The 21,299-nt window shown below is 33.4% G+C and overlaps 1 protein-coding gene across 1 annotated transcript in view; it reads left to right on the top strand.

Moving 5' to 3' along the window:
- Positions 1 to 11,941: 11,941 nt before the first annotated feature.
- Positions 11,942 to 21,299, top strand: part of LOC137246098 (piggyBac transposable element-derived protein 4-like) — a 28,850-nt gene continuing 19,492 nt past the window's right edge. The window contains exon 1 of the mRNA XM_067777192.1: positions 11,942 to 12,125. Coding sequence (XP_067633293.1) covers positions 11,942 to 12,125 — 184 coding nt within the window. The remainder of the gene's footprint in view (positions 12,126 to 21,299) is intronic.

Here is a 21,299-nt window from a genome sequence, read left to right as displayed (position 1 = left end):
TCGAATATGCGCGCGATACTAATAATTAGTTAATTTTTTAGTTAATAATATAAACAAATAATGTAAGTTTTAGTTTTTGTTTTTTGTCATATGTAACTCAATGTTTAATTGTTAAAATTTAAAATGTAATGCAATATATGTATAATGATTTTGTTGTTGAATATAGATCTCGCTCCTGAAGATGCTAGGGTGACTAGCGAAACGTCGAGCTGCGACAGTGAAGTAAAATTGTTTTATTTGCACTGAAAACCAAAATAGGTCAAATAGCCTACTTAACTCCAATAAATTTAAGAAAATTGACCGGAATCACAAATAATAAAATCTTTTGTTTCTTTAGAAAAAATAACTTTAATTGGACGACAATACATGGTAGAAGAAGGTCGAGGATTCTGCCAAACAATGTTACCTTTTTCAGCCTGTAATTGAAGAGGAACGAAAGAAAATATAAAAAAAACTCATCAGTGTCAGAACTGCATGTAAACTTTTGCTTATATGTGCTATGGCCAGAGCTTCCATCGCAACCCCACTTGCTGATTCAAGCATACGTCAAGTTTGTAGGTAATATACTAACAAAAACTTCTTGATTTGCTAAAACTAAACGCTCAACAGTTTTATCTAATACGGACTGGACTTTAATTTCTGCACGTGTTTCACCCACATCAATTTCATTTGGATAGCATTCTGCCTTAGCTTTTCTTAGGCTATAAAATGATGGATAAACCTTATGGCCTGCCTTGATGTTCCACTTCCGAGTCGTTTTGTACCCATGAGCCGTCGACTTGCTATCTACGTAGTATGCTAAAGCTTCTACATTGCTCAAGCATCTTGCATCTGGCTCATATGTCATCTTTTTGCCGGATATTTGAGTGGTTTCCTGTGATTTTTTTATAATGTTAGCAACATTTCTGTTGCCGGACATATGCGTTGATACTTCTGCCGCCTAAATTTATTCACCAGGACTTCTAGATTGCAAGAGGTCATCCACTCGACGCCGTTTGGTTTTTTCACAGCAGCTAACAAAGTCCTTCTTTCGTCTTCCGGGGCCGGGGTTACCTGAAGAAGTGGTTGGTTGGTCTGATGGCAACTTTGAATCCACCGTTATTGTAAATGTGAAGTCTGGACTCGAAAGCCAATCCGAGTTTTTATTCAACAATCGCTCCTTATGTCTTCCAGAAGTGTTCCAATTTTGATCCAGCTTCGGCGAATATGCCGATATTTGTAAGCTTAAACTTTTTATCGATTACTCGGCTGGTTCGCTTAAATCGTACTTAAGTACAACAAAACTCAATAATTCTTTATATCTGGTTTCCTTCGAATGTTGAACCCAAATGTCAAAAAACTCCGTTCTTGGTACGGTTATAACTAAACTGCTTTGTGTTGTTGATTTTCCGACAGGGTGAATAGTTTATGATTGCTGTGCTGCCATCTCAAGTGTCGTTGATCGGTCTGATTTGTTATCAGTTGTGCAGTATTTATATTACATTCAGGTATTGGTGTAGATGCTACCAAATGGGGTTGTTTTGTGCAGCGTTCCTGTGTGGTTATACCTGCATTAGGATTGCTTTGTATGTACCTGTTTTTATGCCTTGGTGACTGGTGCGGTAGGTTGTGGCAGGTTGAAGTCAGTGATCTTCGCCTTTTTGCTTTTGGTGTGCTCTTGTTGACCTTGCGCGTTTATTTTTGTGTGTTTTATGGCTACGTGTTTGTTCCCTGTATCTGGGAATTGGTTTTGCCGTTTGTAGATTAGCTTTAAAGGTTCAAATATCTCGTCGGAGCTGGTACGTATATACATCCTATTTTATATGTAGAGATAACAAAATCTACAAAAAAAAAAAAAATTTAAAATAGATGTGCAAAGAATTCGCAATGGTTTTTATACTCAGTTAAGCAGAGCTCACAGAGTATATTAACTTTGATTGGATAACGGTTGGTTGTACAGGTATAAAGGAATCGAGATAGATATAGACTTCCATATATCAAAATCATCAGTATCGAAAAAAAATTTGATTAAGCCATGTCCGTCCGTCCGTCCGTCTGTCCGTTAACACGATAACTTGAGTAAATTTTGAGATATCTTGACGAAATTTGGTATGTGGATTCCTGGGCGCTCATCTCAGATCACTATTTAAAATGAACGATATCGGACTATAACCACGCCCTCTTTTTTGATATCGAAAATTTCGAAAAATCGAAAAATTGCGATAATTCATTACCAAAGAGGGATAGAGCGATGAAACTTGGTAGGTGCGTTGAACTTATGACGCAATAAGTAAAATTTTGGACAATGGGCGTGGCACCGCCCACTTTTAAAAGAAGGTAATTTGGAAGTTTTGCAAGCTGTAATTTGGCAGTCGTTGAAGATATCATGATGAAATTTGGCAGGAACGTTACTCCTATTACTATATGTATGCTTTAAAAAAATTAGCAAAATCGGAGAACGACCACGCCCACTTTTAAAAAAATTTTTTTTTAAGTGAAATTTTTACAAAAAATTTAATATCTTTACAGTATATAAGTAAATTATGTCAACATTCAACTCCAGTAATGATATGGTGCAACAAAATACAAAACTAAAAGAAAATTTCAAAATGGGCGTGGCTCCGCCCTTTTTCATTTGATTTGTCTAGGATACATTTAATGCCATAAGTCGAACAAAAATTTACCAATCAGTGTGAAATTTGGTAGCGGCTTAGATTCTAGGACGATAACTGTTTTCTGTAAAAAAGGGCGAAATCGGTTGAAGCCACGCCCAGTTTTTACACACAGTCGACCGTCTGTCCTTCCGCTCGGCCATTAAAACGATAACTTGAGCAAAAATCGATATATCTTTACTAAACTCAGTTCACATAATTACCTGAACTCACTTTCTATTGGCATAAAAAATGGCCGAAATCTGACTATGACCACGCTCACTTTTTCGATATCGAAAATTACGAAAAATGAAAAAAGTGCCATAATTCTATACCAAATGCGAAAAAAGGGTTGAAACATGGTAATTGGATTGGTTTATTGACGCAAAATATAACTTTAGAAAAAAACTTTGTAAAATAGGTGTGACACCTACCAAGTAAAAGAAAATGAAAAAGTTCTGAAGGGCGAAATCAAAAGCCCTTGGAATCATGGCAGGATTACTGTTCGTGGTATTACATATATAAATAAATTAGCGGTACTCGACAGATGATGTTCTGGGTCACCCTGGTCCACATTATGATCGATATCTCGAAAACGCCTTCACATATACAACTACCACCACTCCCTTTTAAAATTCTTATTAATACCTTTAATTTGACACCCATATTGTACAAACACATTATAGAGTCACCCCTGGTCCACCTTTATGGCGATATATCGAAAAAGCGTCCACCTATAGAACTAAGGCCCACTCCCTTTTAAAATACTCATTATCACCTTTCGTTTGATATTCATAATGTATAAACGCATTCTAGAATCAACCCTGGTCCACCTTTATAAAGATATCCCGAAAAGGCGTCCACCTATTATGAATTAAGGCCCAGTCCCTTTTAAAATACTCGTTAACACCTTTCATTTGATACCCATATCGTAAAAAAATTCTAAAGTCACCCCTGGTCCACCTTTATGGCGATATCTCGAAAAGGCGCCCACCTATAGAACTAAGGCCCACTCCCTTTTAAAATACTCATTAACACCTTTCATTTGATACCCATATCGTACAAACAAATTCTAGAGTCATCCCTGGTCCACCTTTATGGCGATATCTCGAAAAGGCGTCCACCCATAGAACTATGGCCCACTCCCTCTTAAAATACTCTTTAATACCTGCCATTTGATACGCATGTCATACAAACACATTCCAGGGTTACCCGAGGTTCATTTTCCTACATGGTGATTTTCCTTTATTTTGTCTCCATAGCTCTCAACTGAGTATGTAATGTTCGATTACACCCGAACTTAGCCTTCCTTACTTGTTTCCTTTGACTATTAGAGAATACTTGCGACTATAACATATGTAAAATTTAGCCCGGATGTCCGCGGATGTATGTACCTTTTTTGTCCTTAAGTTAAAAATATAGAGAAAAAATACCTTTTCATCTTAATAAAGGAATGTTAAATATATTGAAAATACTGTAATTGCGAGAGAATTATACTAGGTTCAAACACACACCAAATTGGCAATTTATACTGTTTGGGCAATTTATTACGCAATTTGTCATATAATAAATTGTAATAATAAATTGCCAATTTAAAAAAAATTGCTTAATAAATTGTTTCAAACTGCAAATGCAACATTGTAAAGTGTGTTTATTGAGTATATTTAGACGTCAGTTACGCATGGCTGAACTGTATGTTTGGCTCATTTCATCAGCTGATATTATGTCTTTCGTTTCACTGGAGTAGGGATTGTCAAAAGAAGATGGCAAAATCAAAATTAAACCAAAACATTGAACACATTTTCTTGCAACACACAAAAATTTCAAAGTTTTATGTTTTCATTCCATTCCATTCACCTAATACCAACACGCACATTTTGACAGTCTCAACAAAGATATGTTGTTACTGTAGAGATGAGCCAACCAGCTATCAAATTACTATTGTGTAAGCTAAATAGAGTTGTATGAACACCACTCCATTTAAATCGAAATAGCCTCAATTTATTTTTCTGTTTGAACATAGTATTACTATTAAAAAATTTTGCTTACCTTCGAGCTTAGAATCCATCAAAAAAATTATATAAAAGTGTTCACTTAAAAGAAATATGAACCTCAATATTGAACAAGAATTTTAGAAATTAATCAATGCATTTTACGGCCACTCCTGCCTTCTTACTTCAATTACTCAGTTTATATGAGAAAAAATATCAAAAAAAGCAAAAATCCGGTTATTTTGTTTGTTTTCTTTCATTTCCCATTACACTTTTCTTGGAATAAGAACTTTGTTTTTGTCCAGCTAGCTTGTTCTACACGAAACACAGTTTGTCGGTGTAGATTGTAATGCCCCTGCCATTGCATTGTCTAGGCCTTCTTCCCATTCCTCTCCTGAAGGATATCGTATGTTCTGAACCTGAAAGTCCAAAAACGCTGTGATGTGGTCGGGTTTGGATGTTATGTCGGTTATTATTCCGTTTCATTGTCCCTTCGTCATATCGTCTCGTGCCCGTGCTTAGCTGATTTCTACATATTGGGTTCTCTTAGACGTAGACCTCCTCTTGCGGCTAATACCTGCACGAAGACTTGTAGAGGCGTCAAGTGAAAGATTACATTTAGCGCTACCTGAGGTGCGCTAATCACGGCACCTGACATTGCCAGACATGCCAGCCTTTGTACCTTCCCGATCCTGTTGATTACTCTTTTTGCCTAGCGCCTTCCATCAGACCAGATCGAATGACTGTGCTCTACATACCATGAATGACATGTGATGCCAAGCCGCAGTTCCTCCCAAAGGCCCTTTTATATGTGTAGTATGCTGCTAGAGCTTTCTTTGATCTCATCTCAACGTTCTCTAGCTTAATTTTGAATATATTATAAATAAATATATAAAATTTTGTTTGGGCACTAATTTACTGCTTTTTTGTGTGTTTGAAACATTTAATTGCATCTTTCACAAATATGTCGGTATAAAATAAATGTATATTTATAAACTATATGAGGGTACTTAAAAACTTGTGTTTGTATATGTGCCTTTAAATTTTAAATATAAAATATATAATATTTATAGATATTAAGCCTATATAACCACAAATTCATACAAATGTTTACAAACTTAGTCAATAAATTATACGAATATCATATAAAAACATATTAGGGGAGTTCGCTTTGTCTTGCAAGGTGCCGAGTTGTACGGATTGTTTATATCCTACTACAAAATATTCTAAACTACGAAAGCGCTCTATTGCAATAATACTGTAACGAATTTAGTGGTATTCCTCTTATTTCCAACCTTCTACTAACGTTCGTATCGCTAACCTGTTGAATAAATAACTCCAATATTCAATAATGCAAAATGATCTTTATTAAAGTACTTCACAATAACACTTATACTTCGCAACTGATAGCTTGCTTAAACCAAAACTGAACTTTCGTGCCTCAGCTGGTGCTGCTTTTATACTCTTAGGTTTCCTCGTTGGCATATTTCTAGGCGTTTCTATTCCTAGAATTTACTACTTGTTTACCAGCAATAAATTTATCAGCTATAACTACAGATGCACGATTATAGCTTCTCGCATAGCCATATGCGCGTGTATATGTGAGTGATACTTCCACCGATGATTGCCTACTTTTTGGAGTATCTCAGATATATGTATGTGTTTGTGCGTTTCTCTCCGCTGCTTGTATGGACATATGGGTAGACATAATGATTGGTTTGCTTATGTGCATACAAGTCACTGCTTAGTATCGGCTTAGAGATGATAGTATACCTTAGTGTTGCTAATATTCGTCACAATACAAAAAAAGCACCGATAAATTAACACATAAAGTAACAAAACTCAACGAAGGAATATAAAACCAATTTCTCAATCTTTTCGGGAGCGAAATAAGAGTATTGACAAAGAGGATAAATATAATAAGAGACGTCACTCGTTACTTTGCATAATGATTTTGGTTAGGGAAATCGCAATACATATTTATGTATGTTTGTTTAATGGTGTGTTCAGTTTATACTTATATTTAAGAATTCATGAGCTTAACACCGGCTTATAATAATTGAATTTCAATTATTATGTTTTCTAAGAAAACTGAAAAGAAAGAAACATTTACTGGCATATTGCGATGGAACCATTTCGAAAACCGCCAACGTAATCATCATCAGGCAATTTTGTAATGTTATCAAAGGTTTCAAGGTTTTATTTGCAATTTTTGTTTTGTTTTGACAGTTGATGATTTGCTAATCAACATTGAAACAAATAAGGAAGTCTAAGTTTGGGTGAAACCGAACATTACCCAGCTGTACACTTGAAATGCTAGTGTTGTTTGTTTTGTGTGCTTAATAGTGTTACAAGGCTGCGCAATAATACATATACATATAGTTCTATTCTGAACTAATTTTTCTTCGAGTTATGGCTGCCGAAACATAGAAAAAATTGCTTAGTCGTAAAAGGGGCGGTGCCACGCCCATTTTTTAAATTTTGAAGTTTTTCATATTTATTGTTATAAATCCACTTGGGAAATGAAATACCATTGATATAAAGTTATTTTTCGCAAAGATATAGCTTATTTTATTCGTCCACGACCCTTTTAAAAATCTTTTATATAAAAGTGGGCGTGGTCCTTACCCGATTTCGTTAATTTTTCTTCAAAGCATTCCTTATAGTAAAGGCAACCTCTCTGCCGAATTTTGTTATGATAGGTTTAACGATTTTTGATTTATGATTAATAATATTTGTAAAATTGGTTTTATCACAAGCGGGCGGTGCCACGCCCATTTTAAAAAATTTTTCAAATTTTTATAAAGAGTCTCAATATCACTACACACGTCAAACTTCAACATTCTAGTGTATTGTTTACAATATAAACAGGTTTTTGTGTTTTCCAAAATGTTATATATATAAAAAGTGGGCGTGGTTATGATCCGATTTCGCTAATTTTCAATACCAATCTATTCTGGGTCCAGATAAGCTCGTGTACGAAATTTGGTGAAGATATCTCAATATTTACTCAAGTTATCCTGTTAACGGGCGGACGGACATGGCTCAATCAAATTTTTTTTCAATACTGATGATTTTGATATATGGAAGTCTATATCTTTCTCGATTTCTTTATACCTGTATAAGCAACCGTTATCCAATCAAAGTTATAATACCCTGTGTACAAGTACAGCCGGGTATAACAATATCCTACGCTTGTTAATGTTGCCTGCTTGCAATGATATACCAAATACTTAACCGTGTATTTTCTTAGTGTACTGTAAAAAATATGCTACGGAAGTTTGCAAAAAAATGATACTAGACCATTTGCACAAAACCATGAACTCCCTTATTGACTAGCACCACCCTTTGATTTAGCAAAGGTGGGCAATGCGTGTGCCTATCATCTTATCTGGAGCTAAGCTCTACCTTTGTCCATGCGTAACTAATTAACGGACTTCGTTCAAATTTTGAAGTGGATGATATTGTTTTGTCTCGTAAACATTTTGGAATAACATCAAGAACACTTAAGGATTAAATTAAGAAGCAATTTCAGGATCATTGCTGGATTATTTTAGTAATCATTTCGAAACCATTTCCGTAAAATTTAAAGATCTTTTCGGGATTATTTTAGGTTTCACTTTCGAAAGCATTTCAGGATAGTTGCAGAATCATATATTTTCACTGTTTCGATGAGCAGTTTTTTAAAATCATTTGGTGCCCCAATAAGGCTTTTAAAACATCGACCAATATCTGAACCCGGCTATTTGCAAAATATTTATAGAATATTGTTATGAAACGAAAAGGAAAACCATTACAAGTCAAATGAAGCTTGCTCAATATAAATTACATAAATCTATTTTGAATCAAAAAAACCTCAATGCAAATAAAACTTTTTTCGAAAAAATCTTCTCAAAGTCAAATCTTTTAAGAAAAGGGAACCGTCTTCAAGTCAAATGAAACTTCTTAAATCAAAATTAAAGTTTAAAAGTAAAATTTAACCTTTTTCAAGTAACCTTAAACCTTTTTACAAAAAAGTGGAATTGCTTTCTAGCAAAACAAAATTTTTCTGCAGTTTAATGCAGACCTTTTCAAGCCAATTAAAACTTTTTCAAGTGAAATGAAACCCTTTTCAATACAAATTAAACCTTTTTCAAGTTAAACGAAACCTTTTCCAAGTATTTAAAACCTTTTGAAGTACATTCACTGTTTTCAAGTCAAACAAGACCTTTTTCAAGTCAAACGAAACATTTTCCAAATAAATCAAAGCCTTGCATACAACGTTTTCAAGTCAAACAATACCTTTTTCCAGCCTCATTTAACTTTTCCCAAGTAACATTAAGGCGTTTTGTGGTCAAAAAGCCAAATGAAACGTTTGTCAAAGCAAATGAAACTGGTTTTAGTCAAATGAAACCTTTTTCGGTTAAACTGTAACACTTTAAAGCCAAGTAAAAACTTTTTCGGGTCAAGTGAAATTTTTATAAGTCACAAAAACGTTTTCATGTGTCCTTGAATCTTTTTCAAGCCAAACGAATCTTTTTAAAAGCCAAATGAAATTTCTTTCAAGCAAAAGGAAGTATTTTACAAATAAAATAAAACTTTTTATGTTGAATGAGAGATTTTAATGATTAATTAAGAGATTCAATTCAAATAAAAACTTTTTCAAGTACAACGAAAACTTTTCCAAAAAAATAAAACCTCTTGATGCACCTTAACCATTTCCAAACGAACAGGACTCCTTTCTAGTCTAATTCAATCTTGTTCAAGTCAAACGAAACCTTTTCCAAATAAACCAAAACCTTATGATATACATTAACCGTTTTCAAGTCAAACAAACCCCTTTTATTTACTTTCACTTGGCTGTTGTCTGTAATCAAATCTTGTAAGTTAAATTTGATACACTTCTCGGTGTCCGATTGAGCTGAAATTTTGCACACATGTATAACTCTGATGACAATGCAATATTACTTTGCGAGAATTCGATAAATTAATCGATAATAGAGTTATCGGTAAAGATTTGTATTCACAAGGGAATAAAAGCCTAAAGGGCGAATTTATGGTGGCTTATAACCATAAAGCCATAACCAGATAAAACAGCTGATCGAACCTACCTTATGGAAATCAATGTTACGCTGTTATCGCTAAATGTTGCATACTTTTTGTTGCATACTTTTCTACGCACTTGATTTTGTTTTACAGATTTCTGGCGATGGAACCGAGCAGAGATCTGCAATGAGTAGTTGTAAATTGAACGCGACATAGGCAAAGTCACAATAAAATATGATTTTAAGTTAGTTAACACTCGAATAGAAGAACTTGACTGTTCAGAGTTGACTTCGGAGAAACCTTGTACTGTTGATGCATTAAAAGAAATGGATAGGATGAGAAACGATACAAATAACTAAGTAAAGATTACATAACTAATTTAAACAATATTTTACCCTACTAAAAATTAAAAAAAATTCATATTTGAATTAAATTTAAGAAAAACGCTTTTCTAAGGCTAAGCTTCTATTACTTGTTAATAAAATGAACTAAAAAGTAAAAAATAAAATTAAAGAAAAAAACTTTTTTAAAAATAAGCTGTTATTATTGGTTAATAACATTAACTAAAAGGTAAAAAATAAATTGACTGTAAAGAAATATAAAACTTTATAAGTTCATTGTAACCTTTAACGATAATTAGGCTTTTTCGTCTGCGACAAATAAATTCCATATTGTACATAATTATATATTTTTAACATTAAAAGTTTACACCTAAATTATTAAATCTTACAGTTTATATCACAGCCCTAATTGTTCTAATAAAAGCGTGTTACATTGTGATAGCAAGAAAAGGAGGTCCTAACTGTTCTTAATTATACCATCAAAATTTCACACGCTTTTTATTAGAACAATTAGGGCTGTGATATAAACTGTAAGATTTTTTTTTTCTTTATTCAAGTCTAATTTAACCTTTTCCAAGTAACATTAAGCCTTTTGTGATCAAAAAGACAAATGAAACCTTTTTCGGTTTAAATGAAACCCTTTTTAATCAATTCGAACCTTTTTAGGGTCAAATGAAACTTTTCCAAGTCCAAGAAAACGTTTTCATGCGCCCCTGAATCTTTTTCAAGTCAAACGAAGCCTTTTAAAAGCTAAATCAAATCTCTTTCAAGCAAAATCTTTGACAAGTCAAATAAAACTTTTTATGTATGTTGAATGAAACATTTCTCAAACTAAAGAGAGAATGGGAGAAAGAGAGAAGTCGAAAGGAAAAAGCGAAAGTTAATTGTTAAGTTAAGCGAAAGTGGAACAAGGCGGAGAAAGGATAAAGAAAGAAATAATGGGAAGGTAGGAATAGCACGAGGAAAAGAAATAAACTGAAATGGGCGAAAAATGAAGAAGTGAAAAAATAGTCGAAAAGGAAATATTGTTGAAATCAACGCTTTTCTCTAGAATTTTATTTCTGTTATTTTTTAAGTTGTATATTTTTGAGATTATTTTGTTGTGTATTGTAATACGATCTTTTGATTTGTGTAGTTTGTCTTTGAGTTCGGCTATAGGTAAAGACGTGGAGTTATTTTAAGCCATCTGCAGCTCACACTTTGCTTCATTGGCATTCTTAGAACATCGGTTAGTCGATTAGCCGAATTATCGATTGTAAGCAAGAGCCTTTATCGTAATGCACTAAACTGTAATGCTATTAGCCTCGGTTCGAAATCTACTTGTGAAACCGTTAGACAATTTTTAATTTATTCATTAAATATCATTTTGCTTAGTAAAAGTTTAATGGTAATAAGCACGATGTATTTTCAAAAACCAGCCAATTATACGCAAACATATCCAGCTAAGACTCCAGCTATTATGAGTGCCACAGATCTACACTCAGAGAAAAATCGCATTTTAAAATCAAAAATAAAATTCTTATTCTTCCCATGCACGTTTTAAACGAGACCATTATCGTTTTAAAAATGAAAATTTTCAAAACAACGCAAAACATCTTTAAATTAAAAATGGAATTTTTAAAATAAAAATGCATTTTGCATTTTAAAATGTTTTATATTTGATTTAAAAATGCTGCATTTTCAATTTCAATATGCTCGTATTTATTTTTAAAATTTCTTGAGCTTACAACTTTCCATACTTAATTCAAAAATGAAAACTTTGCTTCAAATATAAACATTTTTAATTATTAATTTATGGAACATTTTTATTTTAAACATGCTCATAGTTAAATTTGTGGCAACAGCTCGTACATGTGCAAGAAGAAGCAGTTGGTTGAGTTCATTATTGTTGTTTGCTGTCAATTCTGATCAAAAAGTAAATTTCGCGTACTTTCTTTAATATTTTGTGAACAAAATGAATAATTTTTTACAAATTGGCGATTTTATTTTTAATTTCGATAATGTTGAATCAGAAGTATGTGATAATTTAGAAGGTGTGATTGTTAATACTACAGAAGTGGTTGAAAATGACGATGAGGAAAAGCTATTAGCGCTGCTAAAAGCGTTTGATTTGGAGAATGTGTTGCCATTCCTAAAAGGTGAGAAATGATTTTTTAAATAATATTTTAATCAAGTAAATTTTTTTCTATCATTATATTCGACCACGAGATGCAGCTTCGCAGATAACATTTAGAAGCCTTACATTTCTAAGAGCTGTTGACCTTCAGGAAGCTATTCCACCGATGGGCCTACGTGTTGAGTTTAGAGAGAAATTATTCATTTGGAGGAAAAAAGAGGCAAGTATATATATAGTATTTAAAACACTGTTTTCGTTCTCATAGTTCATTTTGTTTATAGTACGGAATAGATGATGAAACCATGTCGATGCCAAGCAAAGTAACTGAATGGTTGGAAAGTAATAATTTTATGTCATCAAGTAAGCATCATCTTCGCCCAATCGTCAGCAAACTTAACATCTCTTTTGAATTTTTTACAAATAATTGAATTCTTCAAATTGTTGTTTTGTTTTAAGTGCAATAAGAGATTTGCGGAAATTAATAACTTAATATAACTGAATAATGAAAAATCATTTGAATCAGTTATTAAATATAAAAGTTACGAAATTGTAGATCTAAGAAAGCAGGAATATTTTCCAAAAATAAGCACAAATCAACCTACCTTAAACTTTAAAATAGTAATACTTTTAACCGAAATACATTATAAAGGAACTTATTATAAAAGCAATTATTATTTATGTTCTGCTAATAATCTTGAATTGTTTAAAATTAAATCATTTTTGCATTAAAATAATAATATTTATGTTATGCTAAAAGATTTGACCCATATTTCCATTCATTTGAAGTTGGCCTGAAGGAAGACGTGTTAAATGTTATAAGTATTTCTAAATTTTCTAAATTTACATCTCAGCCGTTACATTTATATTCTATAAATAATGGCAGCACATATGCAAAACCAAAATATATCTAGATCTTGTATTTATCATATGTAATCATTTTCTAACAAAATAATAAATAATAAATATAATAAGCATTCCACGTTTCGACTAGTTTTGATTAATTCTAAGTTTAAGTTTATTCATAATTTAGTTTCTTATTTCTAAGTTGTACTTTCTTCATAATTTAGTTAATTTATATACTATAGCTGATATAATAAGAAAAGCCCTAACAATGTTTATACAGCTTAAAAAAAGTGAATAAATGAATAGTAGTAAATAAAAAAAATAAAATGTTTCATTATTAAAACAAAACAAGTAAGGAAGGCTAATTTCGGGTGTACCCGAACATAACATACTCAGCTGAGAGCTTTGGTGACAAAATAAGGGAAAATCACCATGTAGGAAAATGAACCTAGGGTAACCCTGGAATGTGTTTATATGACATGGGTTTCAAATGGAAGGTATTAAAGAGTATTTTAAAATGGAGTGGGCCATAGATCTATAGGTGGACGCCATTTCGGGTGACTCTAGAATGTGTTTGTACGATATGGGTATCAAATTAAAGGTATTAATGAGGGTTTTAAAAGGGAGTGGCCCTTAGTTGTAAATGTGAAGGCATTTTCGAGATATCGACAAAAATGCGGACCAGGGTGACCCAGAACATCATCTGTCGGGTACCGCTAATTTATTTATATATGTAATACCACGAACAGTATTCCTGCCAAGATTCCAAGGGCTTTTGAATTCGCAGTACAGAAGTTTTTCATTTTCTTCTACTTAATATGGTAGGTGTCACATCCATTTTACAAAGTTTTTTATAAAGTTATATTTTGCGTCAATAAACCAATCCAATTGCCATGTTTCATCTCTTTTTTCATATTTGGTATAGAATTATGGCATTTTTTTAATTTTTCGTAATTTTCGATATCGAAAAAGTGGGCGTGGTCATAGTCGGATTTCGGCCATTTTTTATACCAAGATAAAGTGAGTTCAGATAAGCACGTGAACTAAGTTTTGTAAATATCGATTTTTGCTCAAGTTATCGTGTTAACGGCCGAGCAGAAGGACAGAGAAACGACTGTGTATAAAAACTGGGCGCGGCTTCAACCGATTTCGCCCAGTTTCACAGAAAACCGTTATCGTTATAGAGTCTATGACCCTACCAAATTTCACAAGGATTTGTAAATTTTTGTTCGACTTATGGCATTAAAAGTATTCTAGATACATTAAATGAAAAAGGGCGGGGCCACGCCCATTTTGAAATTTTCTTTTATTTTTGGATTTGGTTGCACTATACCATTACTGGCGTTGAATGTTGACATAATTTACTTATATACTGTAAAGATATTAAATTTTTTTTTTTAATTTGACTTAAAAAAAAATTTTCTTTAAAAGTGGGTGTGTTCGTCATCCGATTGTTCCTGCAGAATTTCATCATGATGTCTTCAACGACTACCAAATTGCCGCTTGCAAAACTTTTCAATTACCTTCTTTTAAAAGTGGGCGGTGCCACGCCCATTGTCCAAAATTTTACTAATTTTCTATTTTGCGTCATTTGGTCAACGCACCTACTAAGTTTCATCTTTCGGTTTTTCGAAATTTTCGATATCGAAAAAGTGGGCGTGGTTGTAGTCCGATTTCGTTCGTTTTAAATAGCGATCTGATATGAGCACCCAGGAACCTACATACCAAATTTCATCAAAATACTTCAAATTTACTCAAGTTATCGTGTTTACGGACGGACGGATGGACGGACGGACATGGCTAAATGAATTTCTTTTTCGCCCAGGTCATTTTGATATATAAAAGTCTATATCTATCTCTATTAGTTTATGCTGTTACGGATTACCGTTATGCGAACATACAAAGTTAATATACTCTTTGAGCTCTGCTCAGCTGAGTATAAAAACGTATTTTTATTTCAACAATGTAGGTATTTAATTTCATATCAATCCTATTTGAATTAAATATGAAAATTTTTATTACAAACACATTTATTATTTAAATTAACAAAAAGCATACTTGAATCAAAAATTAAAATTGCTAGATTAAAAATGAAAGCTTTTGAATCAAAAATTTACAGTGTTTAAAATAACAATAGAAAATTTTTAAATCAAATAAGTTTTTACTTGATTTTACAATGTTATAATGCACATTTTTAAAATACAAAAAATATTTACATCACTTTAAAATAAGTTTTTGGTTGATTTAAGCACATTTTCATTGATTTTAAAATGGGTTTTCCCTGAGTGTAGAAGCAGCAAGGAGCAAAGGTCCTTGTATTTGAAAAGAGGGCGGAATTGTTTTATAATATAGGTCTGGGTTTCTGATAGGCTTTTCAATTTGGTAATCGAGCAAACTTCTGGTAATACTATTCAGTATATCTAGGGTCCTTATGATCAGCAAGTTCAATCTAACTAAACCTAACCTCTCGGCATTCAAAAGGACGTAAGAAAGTTATGAACAACACGTGGAAAATCGGTACAAAAAATCTACTTAACACCCTAATTTCTACGCAATATTTTGTTTTTAGATGCTTTTTAACTTTTGATCAGTTTTAAATAAACTTTTACTTTTGTGCTTTGCTTTTACTAGATTTGCTCTATCATCATGTGGTAATGCTATTTGTATGTAAATACTATGTATAAATATGCTCTATTTTAATAATTTGAATTATGTAAAATTTTTCCAAATTTATGTTCGAATTATAATTGCATTAAAAGTATGCACACACATACTTGTGGTTTTAAAAATAAATATGGGGTAGAAATTTTTGATTGCTCTAATGACAGAACATAGACGTGGCCGAAAGCAATTTTTGGATGAGAGAGGGAATTGATTTTTATACTCAGCTGAGCAGAGCTCATTCATTACCAAAGACGGATAAAGCGATGAAACTTGGTTGGTGGGTTGACCTTATGGCGCAGAATAGAAAATTAGTAAAACTTTGGGCAATGGGCGTGGCACCGCCAACCTTTAAAAGTTTTACAAGCTGTATCGGATGACGAACACGCCCACTTTAAAAAAAAAATTAAAAGGCAAATTTTAACAAAATGAATATTTTTACAGCATATAAGTAAATTATATCAACATTCAACGCCAGTAATGATATAGTGCAACCAAATCCAAAAATAAAAGGAAATTTCAAAACGGGCGTGGCTCCGCCCTTTTTCATTTAATTTGTCTAGAATACTTTTAATGCCATAAGTCGAACAAAAATTTACCTATCCTTGTGAAATTTAGTAAGAGCATAGCTTTTATGACGATAATTGTTTTCTGTGAAAATGGCCGAAATCGGTTTAAGCCACGCCCAGTTTTTTTACACAGTCGACCGTCTGTACTTCCGCTCGGCCGTTAACACGATAACTTGAACAAAAATCGATATATCTTTACTAAACTTAGTTCACGTACTTATCTAAACTCACTTTATCTTGGTCTTAAAAATAGGCGAAATCCGACGTCCACTTTTTCGATATCGAAAATTACAAGAAATGAAAAAATGCCATAATTCTATACCAAATACGAAAAAAAGGATGAAACATGGTGATTGGATCCGTTTTTTGACGCAAAATACAACTTTAGACATAACTTTGTAAAATAGGTGTGACACATACATATTAAGTAGAGGAACATGAAAAAGTTCTGCAGGGCTAAATCAAAAGCCCTTGGAACCATCGCAGGAATACTGGAATAGATAAATTAGCGGTACCCGACAGATTATGTTCTGGGTCACCCTGGTCCATATTTTGGTCGATATCTCGAAAACGCCTTCACATATACAACTAAGGGCCATTCCCTTTTAAAACCCTCTTTAATACCTTTAATTTCATACCCATGTCATACAAACACATTCCAGGGTTACTCTGGGCTCATTTTCCTATATGGTGATTTTCCCTTATTTGACAAAGGATGAAGGAATATCGTTCCAAAAAACGTTACCCATGGTCTACAATTTGGTTGATATTTCCCAAACGTATGTGATATGGAATTAAAAACCACTTATAAACCATCTACGAAACCAACGCAGCTAAGCTCTCAGCTGAGAATATAATGTTCGGTTACACCCGAACTTAGCCTTCCTTACTTGTTTTTGTTAAATATATACAACTCTATAAAAATAAGAAAAAAAACAAGTAAGGAAGGCTAAGTTCGGGCGTAACCGAACTTTACATACTCAGCTGAGAGCTTTGGAGTCAAAATAAGGGAAAATCACCAATCACCAATCACGCCTTTTCCAGATATCGCCATAAAGGTGGACCAGGGGTGACTCTAGAATGTGTTTGTACGATATGGGAATCAAATGAAAGGTGTTAATGAGTATTTTCAAAGGCAGTGGGCCTTAGTTCTATAGGTGGACGGACGCCTTTTCCAGATATCTATTTTACAAAGTTTTTTTTAAAGTTATATTTTGCGTCAATAAACCAATCCAATTACCATGTTTCATCCCTTTTTTCGTATTTGGTATAGAATTATGGCATTTTTTTCATTTTTCGTAATTTTCGATATCGAAAAAGTGGACGACCAGATTTCCGCCATTTTTTATACCAAGATAAAGTGAGTTCAGATAAGTACGTGAACAAAGTTTAGTAAAGATATATCGTTTTTTGCTCAAGTTATCGTGTTAACGGCCGAGCGGAAGGACAGACGGTCGACTGTGCATAAAAACTGGGCGTAACTTCAACCGATTTCGCCCATTTTCACAGAAAACAGTTATCGTCATAGAATCTATGTCCCTACCAAATTTCACAAGGATTGGTAAATTTATGTTCGACTTATGGCATTAAAAGTATTCTAGATACATTAAATGAAAAAGGGCGGAGCCACGCCCATTTTGAAATTTTCTTTTATTTTTGTATTTCGTTGTACCATACCATTACTGGCGTTGAATGTTGACATAATTTACTTATATACTGTAAAGATATTCCATTTTTTGTTAAAATTTTACTTTTAAAAATTTTCTTTTTTAAAATGGGCGTGTTCTTCATACGATTTGCCTAATTTTTATTTAGCACATATTTAGTAATAGTAGTAACCTGCCAAATTTCAATATGATATCTTCAACGACTGCCAAATTACACCTTGAAAAACTTTTAAATTGCCTTCTTTTAAAATTGGGCGGTGCCACGCCCATTTTACAAAATTTTACTAATCTTCTATTCTGCGTCATTACGTCAATCCACGTACCAAGTTTCATCGCTTTATCCGTCTGTGGTAATGAATTGTCGTATTTTTTCGGTTTTTCGAAATTTTCGATATCGAAAAAGTGGGCGTGGTTATAGTCCGATATCGTTCATTTTAAATAGCGATCTGAGATGAGTGCACAGGAACCTACGTACCAAATTTCATCAGATACCTCAAAATTTACTCAAGTTATCGTGTTAGCGGACAGACGGACGGACATGGATTAATCAAATTTTTTTTCGACACTGATGATTTTGATATATGGAAGTCTATTTCTATATCGATTCTTTTATACCTGTACAACCAACCGTTATCAAATCACTCTGTGTGCAAAGTACGCTGAGTATAACACATTTAGATAATAAGCTGTACTAAGGTTTGGGGGATCAAATAGTTACTTAGATCCTTAAGAGGTCTTTAATTTAACCCAATTTCATTATCGCAACCTAAAATGTCACATACAATCAAATGCATCTCGAAAGACAGACAGCAAGCGAAATGCTCCTTTTGGACAGCATAATTATCTGACTATACATATAACATATCTTCTTTCATTTATACGTAAATATGTATATACAAATCTTTTAAAACAAAGCGCAGATGTGTCCATGTTGTGATTCATTGTTTGTTCCCTTTAAAATTTCACTCTTTTTCTTATTCAATGACCCACTTACGTCGCAAGGCAACAGACCAGATAAAAGCTCACATAAGGACACAATTGTGACTACTTGTAGATATATACATATGTACATATGTGTTAATGCAGTGCACGAGTTGGACAAAGCGACAACAAAAAACAAAGGCAAACAATGTATAATATTGCAGCCAACTGGAAATGGTGAGCATCAAAAGCGCTTTCCTTTCATTTAAGTCATTGCAGGGCGCTTATTATTATATCCTTTGTGCAGCACTGATCTATACCCGCCACTTTATCATCCTGAAACCAGTTTCGAGACAGTCCAGAATATAATAATGAAACGATCCCGGAAATATCTCGAAATTGCAAATAATTGCAAAATAGCCCGCAAATAAACCAACAGTGACCCATAGAAGAAAGGATTTAGTTGAGTTTTCAAAAAGGTGGTGCTCAATATTCCCCAGGAACACTTTTTTACGAAATGATTCCTAAATGATCTTGAAATAGTTTCGAATACAATCTCAAAATGCAAAGCAATCCATCCGATAGGATTTTCGAACAGCCTTGAAATGGTTCCCAAAACATTCGTGAATACCCAGCCCCTAAACGGTCTGTGACCCATAGAAGGAAGGATTTAGTTGAGTTTTCAAAAAGATGAGGCTCAATATTCCCCAGAAACACTTTTTTACGAAATGATTCCTAAATGGTGTTGAAATAGTTTCGAATACAATCTCAAAATGTTTCGGCGATAGTTCAAACATTTTCCAAAGCAATCCATCCCTGAAATGTCTTCCAAAATATTCGCGAATACCCAGTTGCCTTAAAGTAATCTAGATAAAGTCCCGAAACGGTTCTGAATATAGTCCTGAAACAGTCCCGAAATGACCCCGATATGATTCCAAAACGAATCTCAAGATGATCCTAAAATTATTCCAACTAAGTAGTCTCGTAGCGATCCACAAAGGGCGGGAGCGCGCCACCTCTCACTTTTCTAATGATTCTTAACTATATTTGATATGCTGAATTCGAATCCGCATTCAGTTTTTTAAGATTGATTCTAGTTTCCGAGTTCTCGCATGATAGCACCATTGTGCTGTTATAGCAGCTTTTAAATAGTGGCACTGCATGATAAGTCATTTCAACTGTAACTGTAAAATAATATAAGTGATTAGAGCAAATAAAAATGCAGAGACATGCAAAGTTGATTCAAAGTGTTTTTGTTACGTTTATGGTTGTTATATGATTAAAAATTGGCAAAATAATATCTAATGCGCTCAAAGATGCGTATCTGCACTACTTTGGTTTCAGAGTAGCAGACACTCGTAAGTCATGGATACCGAAATTTATTTGTAACGCATGCAAAACAAATTTGTATAAGTGGCCATTGGGAGAACACGAGTACTTTTCCTTTTCAATGCGCTCTGGAGAGAACCTAAAAACCATGTAGATGATTACTTCTTTTGTTTGATGAAAGTTACGGGTATAAATGCAAAAAAATTTAAAAAATATAAATATTCTGATATATCATCAGTATCCGAGCTAGTTACACGTACTGCTAATGATTCATTGTCAGTTTGTTCAAGTATAAGTGGAAACGTCCTGGAAAATTTAACATCAGCACCCCGAGCAGTGAAAGCGACTTTGTCATGGAAGCGATACATTTAATTTCGCAAGATGAACTAAGCGATTTGATTCGTGATTTGAATTTGTCCAAACAAAAAGCAGAGTTGCTAGCAATGGAAATATCTAGACTCTCGAACACAAGTTACTGTATAAAGAAACAGAAATCAGGCACTTCGACCGTTCTTCAAAAAACAAGACAACATAAGTTTCTGTAACGATATTAATGGTTTATTTAATGAAATGAATACACCGTACGATCGAAACGAATGGCGTTTATTCATTAATGGTTGCAAATACAGCCTAAAAGCTGCTCTTCTCTACAATGGGAATAACAAACCATCTATTCCGATTGCTCATGCAGTACAAACAAACAATGCGGAAGATCCTGTGCTTCATCAAATACCATGATCATAAATGGAAAATATGTGGTGATCTAAAGGTTTAAACATTAATTAAAATTAAATCGAAAACACAAACTGGTATGCAATCTGGATTCACCAAATTTTGTTGTTTTTTATGCTTGTGGGATAGCCGCGCAACTGAACATCATTTTGTGAGAAAAGAATGGCAAAGTCGTACTCAATATGAGCCTGGACAGCAAAACGTCTCCGCTGAATCACTCACAATCCACAAGACATTTTCCTGCCACCTCTTCAAATTAAACTAGGCCTTATAAAGGACTTCGTCCAAGCATTAAACCGTGAAGGACCGGCTTTTCAGTACTTAGTCAAGTTGTTTCCTAAATTGTCATATGCAAAAATCAAAGAAGAAATATTTGTCGATATTAGAAAATTAATGGCTGATAAAAATTTACAAAATATTTAACGCCAGACGAAGCAGCCGCATGGGCACCTTTTCAAAATATCGTTCACCACT

Source organism: Eurosta solidaginis, chromosome 3 (assembly GCF_040869045.1).
Source record: "Eurosta solidaginis isolate ZX-2024a chromosome 3, ASM4086904v1, whole genome shotgun sequence".
Taxonomy (NCBI): Eukaryota; Metazoa; Arthropoda; class Insecta; order Diptera; family Tephritidae; genus Eurosta; species Eurosta solidaginis.
The sequence above is the reverse complement of the archived record's forward strand: the minus strand, read 5'-3'. Positions and strand labels throughout refer to the sequence as shown.